Source organism: Aethalodelphis obliquidens, unplaced genomic scaffold (assembly GCF_003676395.1).
Source record: "Aethalodelphis obliquidens isolate GAN/ISIS:26980383/991018 unplaced genomic scaffold, ASM367639v1 scaffold80, whole genome shotgun sequence".
Lineage (NCBI taxonomy): Eukaryota > Metazoa > Chordata > Mammalia > Artiodactyla > Delphinidae > Aethalodelphis > Aethalodelphis obliquidens.
This window is the reverse complement of record NW_020838024.1, coordinates 6,231,134-6,253,166: the sequence shown is the minus strand read 5'-3', so window position 1 is coordinate 6,253,166 and position 22,033 is coordinate 6,231,134. Positions and strand designations below refer to the sequence as shown.

At 38.2% G+C, this 22,033-nt stretch overlaps 2 protein-coding genes across 9 annotated transcripts in view; one reads left to right on the top strand and one right to left on the bottom strand.

The window, feature by feature from the left end:
• DROSHA (drosha ribonuclease III) overlaps window positions 1–814 on the bottom strand; it is a 128,554-nt gene extending 127,740 nt beyond the window's left edge. For 5 of the 6 annotated variants that reach the window (XM_027092682.1, XM_027092684.1, XM_027092687.1 and 2 more), the window contains exon 1: window positions 629–758. The gene's annotated coding sequence lies outside the window, so the exon portion shown is untranslated. Of the gene's footprint in view, window positions 1–628 lie in introns of all 6 variants that reach the window. The other variant, XM_027092685.1, reaches the window with a different exon arrangement.
• Window positions 815–930: 116 nt separating this feature from the next.
• On the top strand, window positions 931–21,000 carry CUNH5orf22 (chromosome unknown C5orf22 homolog). 3 transcript variants are annotated; one of them, XM_027092601.1, is made up of 9 exons: window positions 931–1,095; window positions 2,314–2,459; window positions 4,676–4,825; window positions 7,013–7,442; window positions 10,897–10,959; window positions 11,204–11,325; window positions 13,564–13,630; window positions 15,973–16,112; window positions 19,214–21,000. In XM_027092601.1, the coding sequence occupies exons 1-9, from the start codon at window positions 1,015–1,017 to the stop codon at window positions 19,344–19,346; spliced, it is 1,332 nt and encodes a 443-aa protein (XP_026948402.1). In that variant the 5' UTR covers window positions 931–1,014; the 3' UTR covers window positions 19,347–21,000. The 3 variants fall into 3 exon arrangements, with proteins under 3 accessions (XP_026948402.1, XP_026948405.1, XP_026948404.1); XM_027092603.1 differs by lacking the exon at window positions 931–1,095 and adding an exon at window positions 1,123–1,235; XM_027092604.1 differs by lacking the exon at window positions 2,314–2,459 and having other exon boundaries at window positions 960–1,095.
• The last annotated feature ends 1,033 nt before the right edge of the window (window positions 21,001–22,033 follow it).

Sequence of the window (22,033 nt, the reverse complement as noted above, 5' to 3'; positions counted from 1 at the left end):
TGAAAACACTGATTATGAAACTGACCTATTAAAGGCATAGTCAGGCTGTGTTAGGGTGCGACAAAAGTCAAAAGTCAAGGAACTCACTGCAACTGGAAAAGTAATTATTTTCTGCGAGTGCCTACTCCTAAGTTGCTGTTTGGAAGCAGGGAAACTGAGGGAGCTGTTTTGCACAGTTAACACGTCCAGGAACATCAGTCTATGTAGAAAACGTTGCAAAGTGTGCCTACATTTCTATTAACACTCTCTTTCTCCCAGCTGAATCCCCAGGCCGGTCATCTTCGGCTGGCTGATCCGAAATTACGTGTCTCCCTGTTCACATCTCCCGCCAGATCGTGCGCCCCACGAGGTAAGCTTACGGTCTCACTCCCCTCCGAGATCCGGGCGGCCCCAGGGCTGGACCACCGCACGCGCTCCACAATGAAAGAAAGATCTCATTTTTCACTTCTATTTATTCGCAGGATCCGGGCCTAAAGTCGCTTTTTCGCCCTTCGCTGCAGATCTGAAGAGGGGCTGCCCGATCCTAATTCCCAGGCGCCCCTCGCCCCAGCCCCAGACTCCAGCCCCGTTGAAATCAGGACACTTGGAAACACTCCCTCTTCCAACACCCGCAAGCTGCCCCTTTTACCTGCAAAAGGCTCTCAGGCCGCGAGGTCGCCGTTAGAGTAAAGCCAGACTCAAATTGCAGCTGCCTAGACCTTAGCGTCGCCAGCGCCTCCGGAACAGGAAACCGAGAGAATTAAAAAGCAAACCTGCGAAAGCCGGACCACAAGAGGGAAAACTCTTGGGCTCGTCGCAGCGCCTTGTGCGCGGTGATTGGTGCATCAATAAGAGCGATGAACATCTAAGCCAATCGTTCTCGTCGACCCCTCCTGCGCCCGCCCGCTGCCCCCTACATCCTCCAATCCAGAACCACAACCGGGTGAGCGCGCGTTTCCTCTCGGGAGAGGAGGCGGGGTCGCAGCTCAAGCCTCTTTGAGTCCAGCTCGCTGGGACGCTGTCCCGAAGGAAAAGATGAGCGAGTTCACTGGAGAGTGCGCCCGGCTCCGGCGCTACCATGAGCTCCCGGTGTGGGTGGTGGAAGACCATCAGGAGGTGAGAGGGCGGCTGCCGGGCCTGGGGCAGAATCGCGCGAGGACCAAGGAGGCGGCGGAGCCTGGCCATCGGAGGCCAGAGAGATAACCAGCGTTAGTTATCCACGCGAGTTGCATTGCTGTGGGGAAAACACCAGAACGGTTAGCTTGGAAGAATAGGCGCTGACGTTTATGGGGCGCTTACTACGAGTCGGGCAACTTCTCTAACACTCGAGGCTCTGGTGGCATCGGGAGTCGAACGCGGGCAGTGTAACTGCACAGCCCCGAGTCCTCAACCTGCTTCCTACTGTCTCCCGGCCTCTCTACACGTTCCTGCTGTGTAGTCGGGAGATTTTTGTTAAGAATGTGGACTGTCACCTGTGAAATGGTGCAAAGTAGCACTCATAGGGCCGTTAGTATTACTGTGTACGTAGTGTGTGCATAAATCTTTTAACAGGGTGCCCCGAGTTTATAGACACTAAAGATATGTTCTGTTTCTGAGGTAGTGCTACTTTGGAATAGCTAAAATGGTGCCCTAATCTAGATTTCTGGAAGCCTACGAGACAGTCCCGTGGTCTAAGACTTTTTTTTTTTTTTTAATAGCATTCATATGCCTTGAGAATGCTCTGGCTATGAAAGAGGAAGAGGGTGATTCCAGATTTGTGGATGAATAAAGTAAAGAGAATAGGAAGGAAGTTGGGTCTCTCAGGACCTAGAGACGGTGTGTATGTGTCTGAGAGAGCAAGCATAGGTTAGGTGGTGCTTTCAAATTCAGTCTTAAACTTAGAACTCTAGAGACCGTAACAAGACAAAGAGCCTTATAGACGACATAGCCCTGCACCACCACCCTAAAAGTGTGGAAAAGACCCAGAGACCCAGGTAGCTTGAACACATCTTTAATGCCAGAGAGGGTATTAACCAGCAGTTTTTTCCTGAGTACCAGTCCTGTCTGTTTCCCCACATTATCTTTGTGTTTGAGGTGGAGGCAGCATGGTGGTGAGAGATGCCCATTAAAGCCTTTGGAGGTGTAACTTGGAAGTTCTGAGGAAAAAATAAAGCTTGAGATGATTGTCTAAACCATGTGCAATGAACAAATTTAATATTTCCCTACTTTTTAACAACTTGGTGTGCTTCAAATTATGTGCAGTTATGTTTAGCATTGTTTTTCAGTCTGTAATTGAGTGTATGCTCATGAATTCAGTACCAATTCTGAATGTGTGCATGTATGTGTCTTTTACAGGTTCTGCCCTTTATATACCGGGCCATTGGCTCAAAGCATCTTCCTGCAAGTAATATAAGTTTTGTGCATTTTGATTCACATCCAGACCTCCTTATTCCTGTGAATATGCCAGCTGACACTGTATTTGATAAGGAAACACTTTTCGGGTAAAATGTGATTTTTGTTAACCATCTTTTATGCACCTGAAATACAATTTGCAGTAGATGATAAGCAATTAAGAGAAATAGTCTTTGCTAAGCTCATGAGTTTTGCTTTTGTTTGCCTTTTTTATTTTATTTAGAACAAGTATGGACAAACTTTTTCTTAACAAACCAGATAGTAAATATTTTAGGCTTGCTGGCCATATGGTCTCTGTTGCAACTACTTATTTTTGCCTTTGTGGTGTGAAAGCAGCTGTAAACACTACGTAAACAAGTGTCAGTGGCTGTGTTCCGATAAAACTTTATTTGCAAAAACAGGTGGCCCAGCCAATGTTTACCAGCCTCTGCTTTAGAATTAGAATTTTAGAAGTCGGAGACTTTAGAAATTACCTAAGCCAGTTCACTCTTTTTTACCCCCTTTAAAAGTCTGGTTACGGAGGCACAAGAAAATGTGTCTTGAACACATAGTTCAATAATTGTATAAGCAATGCATCTTTAATTTGTGTATCCTTTCTTCCAGTATTGAGTCCCTGCAACCTCCCAATTTGTTTCTTTTCAGGTCACAAATCCTATTGACTTTCAGTTATACAGAATCATAGAGGTGGACGTGAAATTGGTAATTTGTAGTCCATTCTTCAGGAAAGACATACCTAGTGTATCTCTAAATAGTGACTTACTGACCTCGCTTCAGTGATATCGTTCCCTGAAATCGTGTCACTGTCTCTTTACTTATGTATTTGTTACAATGTAGTCTACTCGTATAAAATGAAAAGTTACATAGCAGTAATTATCCTGTTGTGATATAAAATTAAAATATAAATGCTTGTGTGAATTAATTTTAGCCTACTGCATTTCTTTTAGTTGACTCTAAAACTAAAACTCAGAGAACTAATTTCTAAAGAAATGTGGTAGCTCTACCATTGTCCTTACTGTCTTTTATATTTAGAGATTTTATATTTTAGAAATTAAAAAGAATTATGAAGCAGGTATGATGACTGTACAGTTAGTCATAGAATAATAGTTTTTAAACTTTTTTAATCTCAGGATTCCTGTACACCCTTAAAAATTCTTGAGTTTTTTTTAATGTGAGTTATATTTATTGATATTTACCATATTTGAAATTAAAACAGAAATGTTTAAGATATTAATTCATTTCAAAATAATAGGACTTTATATGTTAGCATAAGATATTTTTATGGAAAACAAATATTTTTTCTTTTTTCTTTTTTTTTTTTTTGCGGTACGCGGGCCTCTCACTGCTCTGGCCTCTCCCGTTGCGGAGCACAGGCTCCGGACGCGCAGGTTCAGCGGCCATGGCTCACGGGCCCAGCCGCTCCGCGGCATGTGGGATCTTCCCAGACCGGGGCATGAACCCGTGTCCCCTGTATCGGTAGGCGGACTCTCAACCACTGCGCCACCAGGGAAGCCCACAGTGTTTAAATTTTACAGATCTCTTTAATATTTGCCTTTATAGAAGACAGCTGGATTCTCGGATTCTGCATTCAGTCCGTTACCATATGTTGTTTTGGTGGAGGTATATGAAGAGTATTTTCATAGCCTTTTCAGTGAATTGTGAATATTCTTTAATACTATACTAAAACTTGACAAGTGGTCATTTTTTAAAGCTTAGTTGGAATGTAGAATCCAGCAATTCAGGTTCACGTCTGAACAACTATGGTTTATGAGTCAGTCTTCCTTTCAAGAAAAATGGTGTTCAGCTTGCAATTCAATTACAAGTGCTTTTCCTTGAGACAACCGTTGTACTTCAAAATCCGTAACAGAAGTGCTTGCTGTGCACTTCCCATCTTGCCACACAGGTTATTTTAAAAACGTATACTCAGGGTCAAAGTTTAATAAAATTATGAAAGACTTTCTCACGTGAAACTGGACGGGGGTGTGGGACACTAGTGCTTGGTAGTGATGAATACAGTGACTACTTGTAGAGTTTGGTGCCTTTGCCTTGATTAATCTTAGGACATCGACCACCATTGCATTGTACTGTCAGTGTAAATGTCAATACAGTGAAAAGGGGGAATAGTGCCTTGGTGTTCTTAGAAAAATTGTTTTGAACTAGTTACACTGAAAAGGTCTCAGGAACCCCTGCAAGGGTCCTTGGACCCCACTTGGAGACCTAATGTCTTAAAATATTGTTCTGAATGAAATTACATTTGGAAAAACCTACTTACTAACAGTTTTCATGCTTCTTCTCTATTTCTTTCCAGAGAATTAAGTATCGAGAATTGGATTATACCTGCAGTTTATGCTGGCCATTTTTCCCATGTAATATGGCTTCATCCCACATGGGCTCAGCAAATCAGAGAGGGCAGACATCATTTTTTAGTAGGCAAAGACACTTCGACCACAACAATCAGGTAATTTCCTCGTATTTATGAGTATGAAAGGGATTGAATACTTCTTCTATCTGATTTTAGGTCCCTGTAATAACTTATAAGTATCTCCACACAAAAATGGGGTCAGATTAGCCCTCAACTCTTCCAAAAAGAGTTCTCGAAACACCAGGAACAAATTTGCAAGTCTCTTGATCTTTTTCACACATCATTTGTATTTTGTTGCTAGTCAAGTTGGTTTTTGAATAACATGATCTTCCTCCTCTGGAAACCTGGCTCCTTGATGACTAACTCCATAAAATCATTGAAGTACCTTATAGACTTATATATTTAATGATAACATTTTATTATTTCCTTCCAATGTAACTTTTGTCTGCTGAATTTAACAATTTGCAATGAAAAAGCAAAATTATCTCACTTTGGTCTTTTTATAAATTCAGTGGCTGAAAAGTAGATTTGGGGTTTTAATTTTATTAATATGGTGAGCTCTAGATAATTACCTAATCTAAATTAAATAGCAGCATTCTCTGACTTGAGTTACATATGCAATTATTTTTGGTGTATAAGCTATTTAACCAATGTTTTATGTAGCTTGTGATACTGTAATATCTTTAGAAGTATCAGAATGTTCTTAGCTTTCTAAATTCTCTTGTTATGGGATGAATGTTTTAAGCAGTGGAATCATGACTTTCTAGAACCTGAAGGATAGTGGGATGAAATGGTAATACATTGAAAATGAAATACAGTCTATCTCACTGAAAATGATACTTTTTATTTCTGATTTATCCTTAATGATACAATTAACTTTTCTTGTATGTTCTTATCAATTGGACAAGTAACTTTTCTGTGTATACATAAAAATTGTATTTATTGAGGATATAATAACAAATTAAATAGGACTCCACATACAAATATTATACATAATACTGGTTTATATGAAAGAGTGGTAGGGTTTTTATTAAGTACTTTGGTGAGTAGGCCTAATTTAACCTGTAACAGGTTTCTGCAAAATCAAATTAATTTTGAGCAATCTGAAACAGACATTTGATACTCAATGTGTAATGACAATATTAGGAAGATTTTTATTATCTCATGATTTTAGTTAATCCTGTAAATAAAAATTTATGGAAAAGACACACATATAGGTATGCAGTCTGAGATGTATGTATGTGTTTGTACAGATGTGAACAAAGTAAAATGTTCCTTATTAAAGAAGAATACAGATTTAGATTGGAGGATACAGCCTTTGTCTTTCTTAGGATGGTACAGTTTTTAATAATCTTGGACATTAGTTTTATTGTCATTAATCTTTTCTTAGAAAATTGAATCTTTAAACTTAAGGCTGTGTATGCTAGAGGAGGGTGGGTGGGAAATAAATGTTAACCATTATTTTAATTGGGTAGATCCTACCTCTGGAAGAAGCATTTGGTTTTGCTGTTCAAAGTACTTACCAAGGCATAATATAGTTGAAAAGCTAAGAACATGCTGATATGTCTAAAATCAGAAATCTACAACTTGTGAAATGCATTCTGTACATGCACAAGATTTTTTTAAGTTGCTTTTCATATTAAAATATTATAGTTATATAAAATTTAATGAAGCTTTGAAATATGTCAGAGGGAGTTTCTATTATTTTAAATTATTTCCAGATATAATTTTTCTCTTCAGTGATTTTTTTGGGTAAAGATCCAGCTGGTATGAGAGAGATCTAAAGCACTGGCTAAACAGGACCATTTATTTCTTTCTCATGTTAGAGTTGACCACACACAGTCCAGGGCCAATGTGACAGCCCTACAGTTTGGAGAACGCCAGTGTCTTCTGTCTTGTTGCTCCCCCGTCTCAAGAGTATCGCCTTTGTCCTCAGAGTCCAAGTGGGGCTTGCCACCACCTTGTTCACATGCCAGTCGATGGGGAGGGGAGGGCGAGGCTCTGTACACTTCTCTTCCACTCACGGCTTTTGACCAGAATTTAGTCAAATGGCCACACCTAGCTGCAAGATAGACTGTGAAATATGGTCTTTACTTTGGGCTGTTGTGTGCCCAGCTAAAAATTTGGGGAACCGTATTTCCATAGAAGAACAGGAAGTACAAATATTAGAGACAGCTCTCCAGTTTTTGTCAAATATGTCCTTTCTTGTATTTCTGAAATTCTATATGAAATGTCAGCTAATTTGTCCTTTCGTCTTTAAAATATTTTTTTCCTCTGATCCAGGGTTACAAGTACAGATCATTACTTTCTAAGTGATGGTCTTTATGTAACTGAAGACCAGCTAGAGAACCAAAAACCTTTACAATTGGATGTAATTATGGTGAAACCTTATAAACTCTGTAACAATCAAGAAGAAAATGACACAGTGTCTTCTGCTAAGAAGCCAAAGCTAGCACTGGAGGACACAGAGAACACTGCCTCTACTAATGGTGAATCTTGTTCAGAAGGACTGGAAGATGACTCAGTGACACAGAGAAGAGACCAAACTTGTCTACAACCATCATGTTCATGTTCTTCTGAAAGCCAAGAATGCCACACTTCAGTCAGCACTGGAGAAATCCTGAAAATTTTGGAGAAAGGGGATGCATTTGTTTTAGATATTGACTTAGATTTTTTTTCAGTCAAGAATCCCTTCAAAGAAATGTTCACTCAGGTAAATGGGGTATTTTTTTTTTTTTTGATGTAGACCATTTCTGAAGTCTTTATTGAATTTGTTACAGTATTGCTTCTATTTTATGTTTTGGTTTTTTGGCCACGAGGCATGCGGGATCTTAGCTCCCCCACCAGGGATTGAAACCCTTGCCCCCTGCATTGGAAGGCGAAGTCCCAACTACTGGACCACCAGGGAAGTCCCAAATGTGGTATTTTTAAAACGTGGCTTTGGAGAATTGTATGAAATTTCTGTAGATCAGGGATCAGGAAACTTTTGGCAGATAGTAATCACTTTGTGGGGGACCCCATGTGGTCTCTGTCACATATTCTTTGTTGTTTTTATATCCTTTAAAATTGTCAATACTATTCAATTTTTTTATACCCACTGGAGGGATATACAAAAACAGATTGTAGGCCATAGGTTGCTAATCCCTGCTCTAGATAGTGTTATTTTGCATTTATTAATTGGGGTAGTGTGTACACGGGTGGTTGAAAAAAATAAAATCATATACAGTTGCCCCTTGAACAACATGGAGGTTGGGGCACCAGCCCTCCGCACAGTCAAAAATGTGCGTATAACTTTGTACTGGGCCCTTGGTATCCATAGTTCCACATCTGAAGATTGACCCAGCCGTGGATCGTGTAGAACTGTAGTATATATTCACTGAAAAACGCCACATATGGACCCGTGCAGTTCAAACCCATGATGTTTAAGGGTCAGCTGTAGTACAAAAAGGTGTATACGTTAAAAAGTGTATATGTCACTCTCTTACTCCTTCTCCATTCCCCCAGTTTCTTAGAAACAAATACCATGGCTAGTTTCTTGGTATATCTTTCCAGAGATATTCTATGTATATACAATCCCATGTGACAGATTTTTCACTGAACATTGAGGTGCCTGATTACACATGTATGATTTGTAGCTAATGATTCAGTCCTGTGATCCTTCAGGTACCTCATCAGATCTTAAATGAAAATCACCAAACACTATTAGTATGCACAGATCTGAGGTAGAACTATGTGTGCCTTTAAGAAACTGGTAAATTCATGATCCAAGTGAGCATTCCCAGGTGCATTTTATGAGCACATATAACTTACCTTAACATATGGGAGGTTGTTCCAGATTGGTTCTTTTGGGGATTCAAATTAACTGTCTTCTTTCTACCTAAGTTCAGTATTTGATTCATGACAATGATGTTGCACTTTACACTCCTTGTTCTGTGTGCATATCGGAAGCCATTGTGATTTATCTAAATTATCAAAGATCTTTAATGGGTACTGATTAAAAATAGGTAAAATTGGAGAATGTACAGTTGACCCTTGAACAACACAGAGGTTAGGGGTGCCGATTCCCTGTGTAGTCAAAAATCCAGGTATAACTTCTGACTCCTCCAAAATTTACTAATAGCCTGCTGTTGACCGGAAGCCTTACTGATAATGTAAACAGTAAATTAACACATACTTGGTATGTTATATGTATTATATACTGTATTCTTATAATAAAGTAAGCTAGAGAAAAGAAAATGTTGAGGACATCATAAGGAAAATACATTGACAGTACTGTACTGTATTTATCAATACCATAAGTTTATATCATGTTAATAAGATGAACCTACATCAGTATTGTCTCTTATGATACAAAACACTGTTATACGTATTACTAGCACTAGATATCAAAAATGAAAAGATAATGTGACAAAGTCATATTTATTTACAGTTATAACGATTCATGCATTGATAATGAGGAAGCAGCAATGTGATTGCTTTACAGTAGCCTAGTGTAATTTGACACGATTGCTTCACGGTAGCCTAGCCTCTATGAATCGTTATAAAAATTTTATGACATACAGTATTACAGTCATATTCATAGTACAGTATTGGAAACATTGTTATATTTTTTTAAAAACCACTTATGTGATAAGATGATATGCAGTTTCTCCAATTAGGAGAGAGAGGGGCATACTGTACAGTAATGTAATTCTTTGAAAGCAAAGTTGTAAAACAGTAGGAAAACTAACCCATTATTAATTTTATAGTAATATCATTCATCTTGTGTCTATGTAAGGATAGGTTAGTATCTATGTACATTTTATGCATTCTTGACATACTTGTTCTTAATTTTTTCAGTATTTCTAGGCTATACAGTTGGTCTGCAAATTTTTTCAAATTGTTGCAGATCTCCAAAAACATTTCCAATATACAGAAAAGTATCCATGTATAAGTGGTCTTGTGTAGTTCAAACCCATGTTGTTCAAGGGTCAACTGTAGTGCAATCTGGATCAAGAATGGGGGAACTAGAGTGCTCTCCCAGCTTGCAGTAAGGGGGAAAAATTGCCCTCTGCTTCTTTCCTGCTATTGTATATGGACCAGTGACTATAACTACCAGCATTCAGAATTATGAAATGACCTTAGAAATATTTAGAAAACATGAGAATGGGCATACCTGGAAGCTAAAAAACCTGACTTTATGAATTTATCCTACAAATATACTCACCAAATACTTGTAATGGGAATTTCTAAAAGGTTACATAAGAAACTTAATGACAGTTATTCCTTTTCCTGTGCTATAAGGAAACTTGAGAAAGTGGGGATATTGTTTCCTTTATATCCTTTGGTTCTGTAGAACTTTTTGAAAAGAGCATGTATTATACCTTATAGTTTAATAGCTATTTTTTAAAAAAACATGTTCAGAAGTCAGAAAGAGTTAAGTTCTGTTTGTTACTTCTGCTTATTAGCTGTATGATCTTGGGGAAATTACTTAACCTTTCAGACCCACAGTTTCTTCAAGTATAAAATCAAAATAATAATCATACCCAGCTCACAGGATTGTTATGATGAGGATAGTGCACCACTTTGTGCTTAAGGAATTTTAGGTCTTATGTGTAATCCCTTCCTGACAATGCTCCTAAATAGGATTATTGGGGCCAGATATACCTACCTATAGTGGGGCTGCCTGGCTGTGCTGAATAAGGGGAGACATTCTCCTGCAAAATCCTTCCATTGCATCTGCCTCCAGGATTGCCTTTGTACTCCAGAGCTCTCTTCTGTGGCTAGGGAAAGAGCTGCAAAGTGAACATGGAGAGTTTTGTTATTGTTGTTACTAAGATATGTATATTTCCCATAAATAGCGAAAATCTGTTCAGATCCTAGGATGTATCCATTTATAGAGTAGAATATTATTAGAAATATTTTCATCTCATTACCTGTTAGCCATTAAGTCTTCTTCCATAGCTAATTTTTACACATTCTTGTCATGCCCAGATGGATAGAGTTACCCTAAAGAAGTGGTAATATTTACAATGAAATACGAATTATACATATTCCCTGATTTTCCCTGACTAACCTTTAAATGATTATCTAAGATGTTCTTGTATCACAGCCATTTTTTATTTAAAGCATATCATTGAAAAATTAATCTTTTTTCTAGTATATGGAGTTTTTGTTTTGTTTTCCAGGAGGAGTACAAAATCTTAAAAGAGCTGTACCAATTTAAAAAGCCTGGTACCAACCTGACAGAGGTATCCTCCATTTGTTTTCTTTTGTGTTTGTCTATTTATCACATATCTAATAATAGCTTACGTGGTGTTGGAGTACTCGCACACAACTGTCCAAAATCTTGGTGTGTGTTTCTTGGGGAAGCCCATGGTTAGTACTTGAAAAATTATGTTTTAACTAATTGAATCAAATTTTCATTGTAATGGGATTTCACTTGTTTTTTTGAAAGAGTAACTATATAATCTCGGCTTTTCAATGTGTTTAAAGGAAGATTTGGTAGATTGTGTTGATACTCGAATTCATCAATTAGAAGATTTAGAAGCTGCTTTTGCCGATTTGTGTGATGGTGATGATGAAGAAACTGTACAGAAATGGGCTTCATATCCTAGGTAAGACCCTCAATTTTTTTTTTCTCCAACTCTACTGTATTTAATCCTACATATATTGCTAAATTTGCTAGATAAATTGCTTTTGAAAAATTAGTATCTTCTTGGGACTTCCCTGGTGGCACAGTGGTTAAGACTCTGCGCTCCCAATGCAGGGAACCCGGGTTCGATCCCTGGTCAGGGAACTAGATCCGACATGCATGCCGCAACCAAGAGTTTGCATGCCACAACTAAGGAGTCGGCGAGCGGCAACTAAGGAACCTGCCTGCCGCAACTAAGACCTGGTGCAACCAAATAAATAAATAAATATTTTTTTAAAAATTAGTATCTTCTTTTGCTATGTGTATTACCTATTTAAAATATTCAGTGCAATTTTCACTTAAAAATAAAATGTTCAGAAACATCCCTGAAATATAAGTATCGTAAAACTTTATTGTCACTAAGGAAAGCAGTGGTATGGAAGAATAAACCATAGTAGTATTAATCATATCAGTAAATACTGATCAGGCACTTTTTTCCTCTTCAGTATAGGGCGCTAGATCTAAAAATGATTCCCTCCTTTTTGAAATTATGATGGAAGATGGAGATATAGAAATAAGTCACAGGGGCTTCCCTGGTGGCGCAGAGGTTGAGAGTTCGCCTGCCGATGCAGGGGACACAGGTTCGTGCCCCGGTCCAGGAGGATCCCACATGCCGCGGAGCGGCTGGGCCCGTAAGCCATGGCCACTGGGTCTGCGCGTCCGGAGCCTGTGCTCCGCAACGGGAGAGGCCACAACAGTGAGAGGCCCGTATACCGCAAAAAAAAAAAAAAAAAAGAAATAAGTCACAGGACATGATTCTTCCCAGGAATGTTGAAGAGTACCTACTATATTGTGATTTTGTGAAGTCTTAAGCCAAGTTTAAAATTAAATGAAACAAAACAAACAAAATAGCCTGACAACTTTAGAATCCTGAATCTAGCCACCTTCCACTGAAACCCACCTGCCTACTGAGCACATTTAGCTCTTCACCACCTGCAGGCAGTTCTGTCACAGCCTTGAAGAAACAACAAGGCTACAACAGTGGTGAGTTTAAACTGTGACTGGAATTGGAGGAAAAAAAGGATAGCACAAAGGAAAAGTGAGTCAGACAACAAGACACGTCTCCCCAAACTTACCATGCCCCTAAAGGGTCAGACCCTCAGCATGAAGGAGTTTTCACTATTCCTAAGGAAATAGAAGAGGTGGGTGAGTAGGGTCCAGAAGCCCAGAAAGTGTCATTAATAGAAAGGGAGAAGTAATACGGTAAGTGGGTAGACAGGCCTCCATGCCTTCCTTTTGTCTTTATTTTTTTCCCTCCTAGCAGATAAGTGGGTATTGGTAGAGGTGGCATTAAAATACTAGAAACACTAATTAATCAGGGCTTCCAAAGAGTTCCATCTATATTAAATAACTTAAAAGCACCATTGTTATTATATCAGACAGTATAAAACTTTTCCAGTTATAATTGTATATGTCAATAAATATGTCCTTTATTTTTTTTTTTTTTAACTTTTGGGAAACTATCTTTTCTCATCACAGGATGCTAAAGGCACTTAGTTTTCTTGCTGATCAAAATAATTTTTAAAGTCACAGTAGAACTTCCATTTTTAAAGAAGAGGAAAATGTCAGTTTCTTGAGTGCTAATTTTTAATCTTTAACACAATCTGTAATCTTTTAAGTAAGAAGACAGCAGGGAGGGGCTTCCCTGGTGGTGCGGTGGTTAAGAATCCACCTGCCAATGCAGGGGACGTGGGTTCGTTCCCTGGTATGGGAAAATCCCTCATGCGGCAGAGCAACTAAGCCTGTGCACCACAACTGCTGACCCTGCGCTCCAGAGCCTGCGAGCCACAAGTACTGAGCCCACGTGCCACAACTACTGAAGCCCGCGCATCTAGAGCCCGTGCTCCGCAGCAAGAGAAGCCACAGCAATGAGAAGCTCGTGCACCGAAACAAAGAGTAGCGCCCGCTCGCCGCAACTAGAGAGAGGCTGTGCACAGCAACAAAGACCCAATGCAGCCAAAAATAAATTAATTAAATAAATTTTTAAAAAAAGAAAAGAAAACAGCAGGGAACCTTTGTTTCTTAATATTTTAAGATGATATTTGAACAATTTTAATTTCCCAAGAATCATATGAAACATATTGTTAATGGTAAATTTCATTTGCTACTATAATTTTAGTTGAGGTGGTGTGATGTTTAATTGAGGGGTGCTTTTTTCCAGAATGGAATCACTAGTTCCACTGGTACAAAGTTTGAAAAAACGGATGGAAGCACCGGACTATGAAATGGTAAATACTTACATTGAAGTATAAAATGACCCTTTAAGAAAGGCATTTTTCTGGCTAGAAAAATGTGCTCTTTGTTAAAGTGATTCACTTTTATTTGTGTTCCTGGAAAGTGTGAGTGGATTTAAAAAAAAAAAAAAAGAAGAAGTGAAAGAAATACATACTTTTTAGAAGCCAGAACACTAGAAAAGTCTTCCAGGAAAAACACACTTTTGCCAATTTTATGTATGAAGCAAAAGTACTGTGGATTTATTAACTTTGCCTATGGTCAGATCTCTCCTTGCCAGAGAAAAGATTTCTTTTAGGAAAGAAAATTTCTACATTTGCTCATTCTTTGTTGGTTCATTTTTATACTCCCTTCCCCCTTCTTTCTTTCCTCTCTCTCTGAAAACTTCTGATTGTAAAAACCAAATAGAAGGACAATAGAAGCCATTGTGGCCAGCACATCTTAACTGTATTAGCTGTATAAGTTTGTTTGCCAACAGCAATCTGAATGCTGTGTCAAAATAAGATGCCTTTAATGATAATTTCTTTTATTTTTGTATCATTTTGTAGTATTTAAGCATAAATTTTCCCATTTGAAGTTCAGGTACCTTTTCTCAAATTTTGTGCCAGAGCTGAGACCTCCAGGTCTTCTGCTTCTTTTACTTCTGGTGTTTATTTTACTTTAATAAATTGTGGTTTTGCTGTAGTGTTTTATTTTTTTGTGGAATATAATCAAACCATTTTATTTGAACTGAAGTTTGTGTATTTATTTAATGCTAACTTTGTAAGAATAAAACATACCAGCAAAAGAATATTTTGGTTAAATCAGAGATAACTCAAGACTCACCCTTTTTTTTAATGGCAATTATTAAGAATGATAGAAGACATTTGGGGTTTAAAACTCCTTTGAGCTCACGTGATATTATTGAATGTGTCTTCATGCAGGTCTACTTTAGTCATCACATGACATCTGAACTTTCTGGTGGTGGAGGGGGTGCGGTTTTGTACATCGTTTGTTGAGAAAAAGGATGGCATAGGCTTGGTAGCAGATTATGTAATCAAATATAATGTGCCCATAGCTGCAGGGTTAGAACACTAGGTGTTTTGATCATTTTAGTAGAAAAGAACATGCAGAGTCTCTGTTTTTAGTGCATTGACTAATGATTGCCAGTTAAATCTTTGATGTGTATCCAGAGCCTCCAGTAATACAGTAGATTAGTGTTTGTTTCCATACTTTGCACTTAACGTACCCTAGGCAAAGCTACAATATATTTGAATTCCAGTTTTCAGAACTTTAATGCAGAGGCTGCAAAATGTCAGCCTGTGGGCCATTTCTAGCTCTTAGGCACGTTTAGTGCTAAGACTGGAACACCAGTCATTTATATTTACAACACATGTATAAGATATCAGTATATATGGTTATACATGAAGCATACACAAGAAACTCAAAACAGTAGGTTCAGTAAGGTAGGAGGAAGTCTTCCCCTTGTATCGTCTCGAAGCTTTAAATGTAGTACTCATTACATGTATTTAAAAAGTAAATAGGGGGCTTCCCTGGTGGCGCAGTGGTTGAGAGTCCGCCTGCCGATGCAGGGGACACGGGTTCGTGCCCCGGTCCGGGAAGAGCCCACATGCCGCGGAGCGGCTGGGCCCGTGAGCCATGGCCACTGAGCCTGCGCGTCCGGAGCCTATGCTCCGCAACGGGAGAGGCCCACATACCGCAAAAAAGAAAAAAATTAAAAAAAAGTAAATAGGGACTTCCCTGGTGCCACAGTGGTTGGGAGCCCGCCTGCCAATGCAGGGGACATGGGTTCGAGCCCTGGTCCGGGAGGATCGCACATACCGCGGAGCAACTAGGCCCATGCGCCACAACTGCTGAGCCTGTGCTCTAGAGCCCGTGAGCCACGCCGAAGACTCAATGCAGCCAAAAATAAAGTAATTAATTTTTTTTAAATCTGTTAAAAATAAGTAAATAAAAAGTAAATAAAATAATTTGTTGAAAGAAAAGTAAGGTGAGAATACTATGTACCAATTTATATTAGCTTTTAGAGTCCAGGTGAAATGGACAATTTGCTAGAAAATGTAAATTATCAAAATAGACTGAAGTAAAGACAAACTGAATGAATCCACAATTATAAAATAAAGAATTATTCCTAGAAAAGGCATCAGGCCCAAACTGGTGTACAGACCAGTTCTTCCAAAACTTCGAAGTATAAATAACTGCTATGGCATGGAAACTATTAAGGAAGAAACAATCCTAATCCACAAAAATATTAAAAATTTGTCAGCAAGGCCATAAATGGGTAAAGAATCTTCTGAAAACAACATTACCTTGTAATTTTTAATTGTCTTATTTTCAGGTTCACCAGGCTGGTCTAACCTGTGATTATTCAGAACTTCCTCACCATGTCAGCACAGAACAAGAAATTGAATATCTTATTCAATCTGTGTATTACGTTCTAAAAAATTTGCCAAAACCTACTGTAGTGACAATTGCAAGGTAAGTGTGGTAGCTTGAATAATGGCTCACCAAATATGTCCACATCCTTATCTCCAGAGCCTGTGAATATGTTGCTTTATATGTCAGAAGGGACTTTGCATATCTGGTTCACTCAAGGAGCTTGAAATTGAGGAGCTTATCCTGGATTATCCAGGTGAGCCCAGTGTAATCACAGGGGTTATTATAAGAGAAAGGCAAGGAAGGTCAGAATCAGAGAGATTGGAAGATGCTAGACTGCTGGCTTTGAAGATGGAGGATGGGGCTTTGAGCTAAGGAATTCATGCAACCTCTAGAAGCCAGGAAGACAAGGAAACAGATTCTTCCCTAGAGCCTAGAGAAGAATTACAGCCCTGACAGCACCTTTATTTTAGGACTTCTGATCTCCAACACAACTGTAAGGTAATAAATTTGTTTTGCTTTAAGTCACTAAGTTTGTAGTAATTTCTTACAATGGCAGTGGGAAATTAATTCATCTCCGTAGATGAATCTAATGGTTACTAATGCAGTAGTCCTTACCTACTAATTTTTTTACCTACTCAGCTCGAAATTCAGGTGTTATATTTTCTCTTTCCTATTAGCTATGGTTGGCAAACAACATACAACTCCTGTTAATCTTGTCTTTGAAGTTGGTGGTGTTATTCAGTTGAATATAAGAATTCCCATTTCTGTGTCCTACAGGTGAATATTTAGCTGCTACCACGTTTTAAATTTGAATGTACTAATGTGCTGAATAGTTACAACAATTTAATAAAAAATTTCTTTTCTATGTTAATCTTTGGACTCATTTTGTATGTAACTGAGTTTCTAAAATAAGTACTTTAAATGCTCAGGCAAATAATATTACGTATTTTATGAGAAGTATTTATGAGAATTCTTTTACCATCCTGAATGAAATTCATAGATAATCTAATCTATATACACATAATTTAAATATATTTAGGTAGCATTTATAATATATAGATGATATCATTGTCTTAATCCATTCAGGCTGCAATAACAAAAATATCTTAGACTGGGTGGCTTATAAACAATGGGAATTTATTTCTCAAAGACCTATAGGCTGGAAAGTCCAAGATGAAGGCCACCAGCAGATTCAGTGTCTGGTGAGGACCTGCTTCCTGGTTCATAGAGAGCCATCTTCTCCCTGTAACCTCACATAAAATGAAGGGGTGAAGATGCTCTCTAGGACCTCTTTAATAAAGGCATTAATCTCATTCATGAGGACTCCCTCCGCATGACCCAATCACCTTCCAAAGACCTCCACCTCCAGATATAATCACATTGGGGATTAGGTTTCAACATAGTAATTTTGGGGCACACGAACATTTAGTTTATAGCAGTAACCTACCTATATACATAATTTAAATATATATTCATATATCCACACACCAAAAAAATTGTAACATAAAGGAGAAATGAAAGTAATTGATAATAGAGTAATATATATTAAGATGCCACACCAAACTGGCATCTTTACAAAGAGTCACTAAATGCAATTGTTAAAAATGCCAACAGATCCAGTGTGTCATATTGCTCAAATACCATGAACAGCACTGCCATGGCAACATGGTTAGTCTAGTCACAAGAACCTCTTGGTAAAGTTCTGAACTTAAAGTCCAATCTTCCCTCAATTCACAGAGTATTTGCAGTCCTGGAAAATTTAGTTTAATCCATTTTCAAAAATACTTTGTTCATATGTAGAAGAGTATTAAATTCTAGGCTCAAAAAATTAAAAACAGGTTTTTCACTTATATAAGTGCTCCGTGGACCTTGGAGACTGTACAGGACACAGGACAATTCATATTCACATTGCAGGACTATCCTGCATATTGCAAGCACTCAAGCAGCCCTGACCTCTTCCCTGGTCCCCTAGTTGTCATTGTGACAATCAAAACTGTACCTGCAGATTTCCAAAACTCCCTCTTGTGGGTAGCTCCCATCAAGAGCTACTCTAATACTGTTTTAAAGAAGCCAGAAATCTTTGTGAAAGCATTGAAATGCCCCTTATTTTTTAAGGCTAATAAATCAAACTTTTACATATCCTGCTTTCTTAAAGTAGACATTTATCCATATGTGTATGTTAGACAGTATTTAATAATTTAAAATTGTTTACATCAAGCCTCAAAAATAACCTAATCACCATAGAATGAAATGACCTCATCTGAAGTCTTACAGATTGTTTCTTTAGGTCGAAAATACTTGTGATAAGGAGTAGGCTAGATAACAAATTCCATTTCCTCCTATAAAGATTTCTATGCCATTTTCCAATCCAGTGGGATTGCCAATGGATTTCCTCACCCCAGTTCAGAACCAGGAGACACTGATAAAATCATTTCAGATACTAATCCCGCTAAAATTATCAGCAACATTGTTACTGGCTGGTGCCACTCAAATTACAGTTGGCGATTCTAGAAAGACCCAAAATGCAGATTCCTGCCCCATCGCACTTTACTCTCTTCTCTTAATACTACCTAGGAGACTAATCCCAGCACCAGCACATCCGCACCTTTCATTTTGGATGATCTTGTATGCTTGTGTGGTTAGCAGATTGTTTATAGAAGCAGAACCCTTTTATCGGTTGGAATGCCTCTACTGTCATAATTTCTAGCCTGAGTGTACACATAATAAAAGAATGTGAAACATGATGCCCAGTCACTAATATAATTAGTGCCCAGTCACTAATATAATTAGCCCCAGTGTTCCCAAGCAACATCTCCCTTTCAGGGAAACAACAGTCTAGTATTAAGCACTGAGGCTTTGAAGACATGCTGTATGGTTCTGAATCCCATCACCAACACTTACTAGTATGTGGCCTGTGCAGGTTAATCTTTCTCTGTTTCAGACTCCTTTAAAGGGATGGTAAATGTACCTATTTCATAGAGTTGCTGAGAAGATTAAAGAACATAATTCATGTAACGCGCCTGACATAGAGTAAACGTTCAGTAGCTTTCAACAGTTATTATACCAAAATTCAACACAGCTTCTTCATTTCTAATTTACATTGAAGTCAACACATGCAGGCTTTTCCTCACTTCACAGTATGATCTCATCCTATTTATGTGTATTTTTCTTTTCCTTTCTCTTTCTCTGCTTGGTTCCAGGTCAAGTCTGGATGATTACTGTCCTTCTGAGCAAGTTGACACCATACAAGAAAAAGTCATCAGTGTGCTACGCTCCCTCTATGGGACTCTAGACGTTCACCTGGTGTATTCAGCAGAGTCCACTTCATCTTGAAACATCACAATGCTAGGCTCCTATTAACATCTTGATGTAGTAACAGGGTTTTCATTAACTTGTTTGCAAATGAATCTTCTAGAGAACACTTAGTTTTAATATTAACTTTCATTTAAAATCTTGCAGGTATTTTGAATCTCCGAACAGGTATCATCAGTTGTTGAATGACGGCAGGGTTTTTTTGGCATCAAGTCTACCCGCAGTTGATGGAACTGATGCTCATCTTTCTTCCTGTCCATCACTGTCATCTTCACTTTTGTGAGGGTTTTTTTCCTCTTTTCCCCTCTTCCCCTTAGGTTGGTTGGACTGTATGAGATTTATTCATTTATTTATTCAGTCACCCAACTGACATTTTTTGAGCACATTCATGTGCCAGACATAATTAAGTGCTGGTTATATGGTAACAAACAGAATAGACAAGGCCCCTGCCCTCTTGGTGGACAGCTGAGAAGCAAATTATGGATTGTGAGACATGTTATGAAGGAAAGGAAAACCACAGACATGTCTTAGGCATGCTCTTAATACTCAGGGCACCCTGGCCTTACGGGAAGGTAACATTCTCAGAAGCTACTAGCAAAATAATGATAATAATAATAATAATAAAACTTGCCAGTCCATGAAAATGTTCTAGGAAGTCTACCTTTCCAAGACTTAGGATTGTGGCCCAACTCTTATGAAATGCTCTCAGCATTGTTGGTATTGAGGGGGTCTATTTGAGTAAATTCAACCAAACAAAAAGTAACTTTTCTTTGCTAATCAGAAAAACCCTCCAGGATTTTTTGTTCCTCCAGATGGTCAGAATGGGTGTCAATTACCATTATATCAATAGTTCCTAAGTGCCACTTTATTGGCAGTCTGGGTTGATAATTTTTTCAAATAAACCAGCTTTTTCTGTAAATAGTAGGGGAAAGAAGTTAAGTCCTTAATTCTGATCTACCATAAATACCCAAGGACGTAACTGCCTTCCACCAGTCTCTCCATGAGTAAGAGACCGTACCTAAGTCACTCTTGATCATGGAACTTTTCGTTTACTTAATTTGCCAAAGTCTTCCTCTCTTCAGTATTCCTCGTGTTCAGTAATCATTTTTAGCCACCTCCTTGGTTTCCTTTCCTTTAAAAGGTCAGGTGGCATTTAAAGAAAAAAAAAATACATCAATCCTCATTCCTAATACAGCAGTCGTTTTCATTTTTGCATGTAGCTTTTAAGCCTTGACCACAGGGGTACAGTTGCATGTAGCTAAAATTATAGTGTGTTACCTAACTTGATGGCTAATACCCAAGGTCACATTGCCATTGCCACTCAGTAGGTGGCACCAGATCCTATTTTTCCAATGATTCTATTTTCTAGCAAACTTTTCTTGTCATTAAGTTGATCTCCCAATGCTAATAAGTATAAATGCTTATTTCTGTTGTGAAAAGCAAAGCAAACTGATTCAGCTTTCCATTTTTGATAAAACATTATGTGCCAAAAAGCTTTATTTCCCTGTAAAATCAGAATGCAAAATAGTGCTATTGTTTATTTTTTAATTTTGAAAAAATTTATTAGAGTTCTGTAAATGATGTTACTTTTATAAGTAAGTTATTTTATCAGCTAAATTAAATAAAAAGGTGTGTTTTGAGGTTTTAAAGATTTAAAACCAAACTGTAGCACTAATTAATTGTGTATGATCTTGGTGTGTTCATAGCCTTGGTAAGTCTGGTTTAGTAGTCATTTATTACGATTCCCATGAACTCTGATGAGATTCATCATTGTTTTAACTCAGGTAGAATAAAAGGGCATCAATTTCCTTTTTAGGAACATTCAGATCATTTGGTTCTCATGCTCTGTAATTCTCATTGAAGAATAAAATTCAGTCCCTACTTGTTGACCATAACCAACTTAGTAAATTATGTCGCTGCACATTTCAAATAGGAAGATACTTAGTTTATCAAGACATCCTTCATTTGTGTTCTAAGTGCCAATGAGGAATACCACAGTACCATGCCTTGGATTATTTACAAGTATCACTAAAGCATGGGATTTTGAGCAGCTTTTTTGAAAAATGTGAATTAAATGTAAGGTTAGGCCATAACTTTGATAATTGACAAGTACGTATTTCCCAGTATCTAGGGGGATTTTTTTTTTAAATCTCTAGAAGTGTTTTCTGTAGACATCTATCTGTAAGTGTTCTAGGTTCTCAAGGAGCTCTTAGTCAAGTCCTTCACTTTTTATATAACATTCTCTCCAAATCTTCCTTTGGTTTTAGCAGTAGTGGTCCCACATTGCTGGCAATATATGCATTGTACTGCCAATAGTTTACAGGATGTTTCTTAGTATAAGATTATCTCACCAAACTTAAGAGAAAGCACTTTCATGAAATTTAGGGAGTTTTTGTTGGACATCTTTCAGAAATGCTCAAGATACATGAGGATCACATGTAAAAATACTATTGGACTGTGCTGTACTACCTGGTCATCCTGAGTTGCAACACTCTCTTGAAGTGCTTGTTTGTGAACTAACTGGTCCTGGACCGCCTCTGGTTTTGTAGGTCTAGCTGCCCTCGTGGAATTCCAAACATCAGTGCCATCCTTTCCCTTTATTCGTTATTTGAGTTCAACAAATGAAGTTACAGTGACTAAGGAGGCTTCTGTGAACCTTGATTCTTAGGAGAGAGTTCTCTGAACAGTGAATATTCTAGTCACTCGCT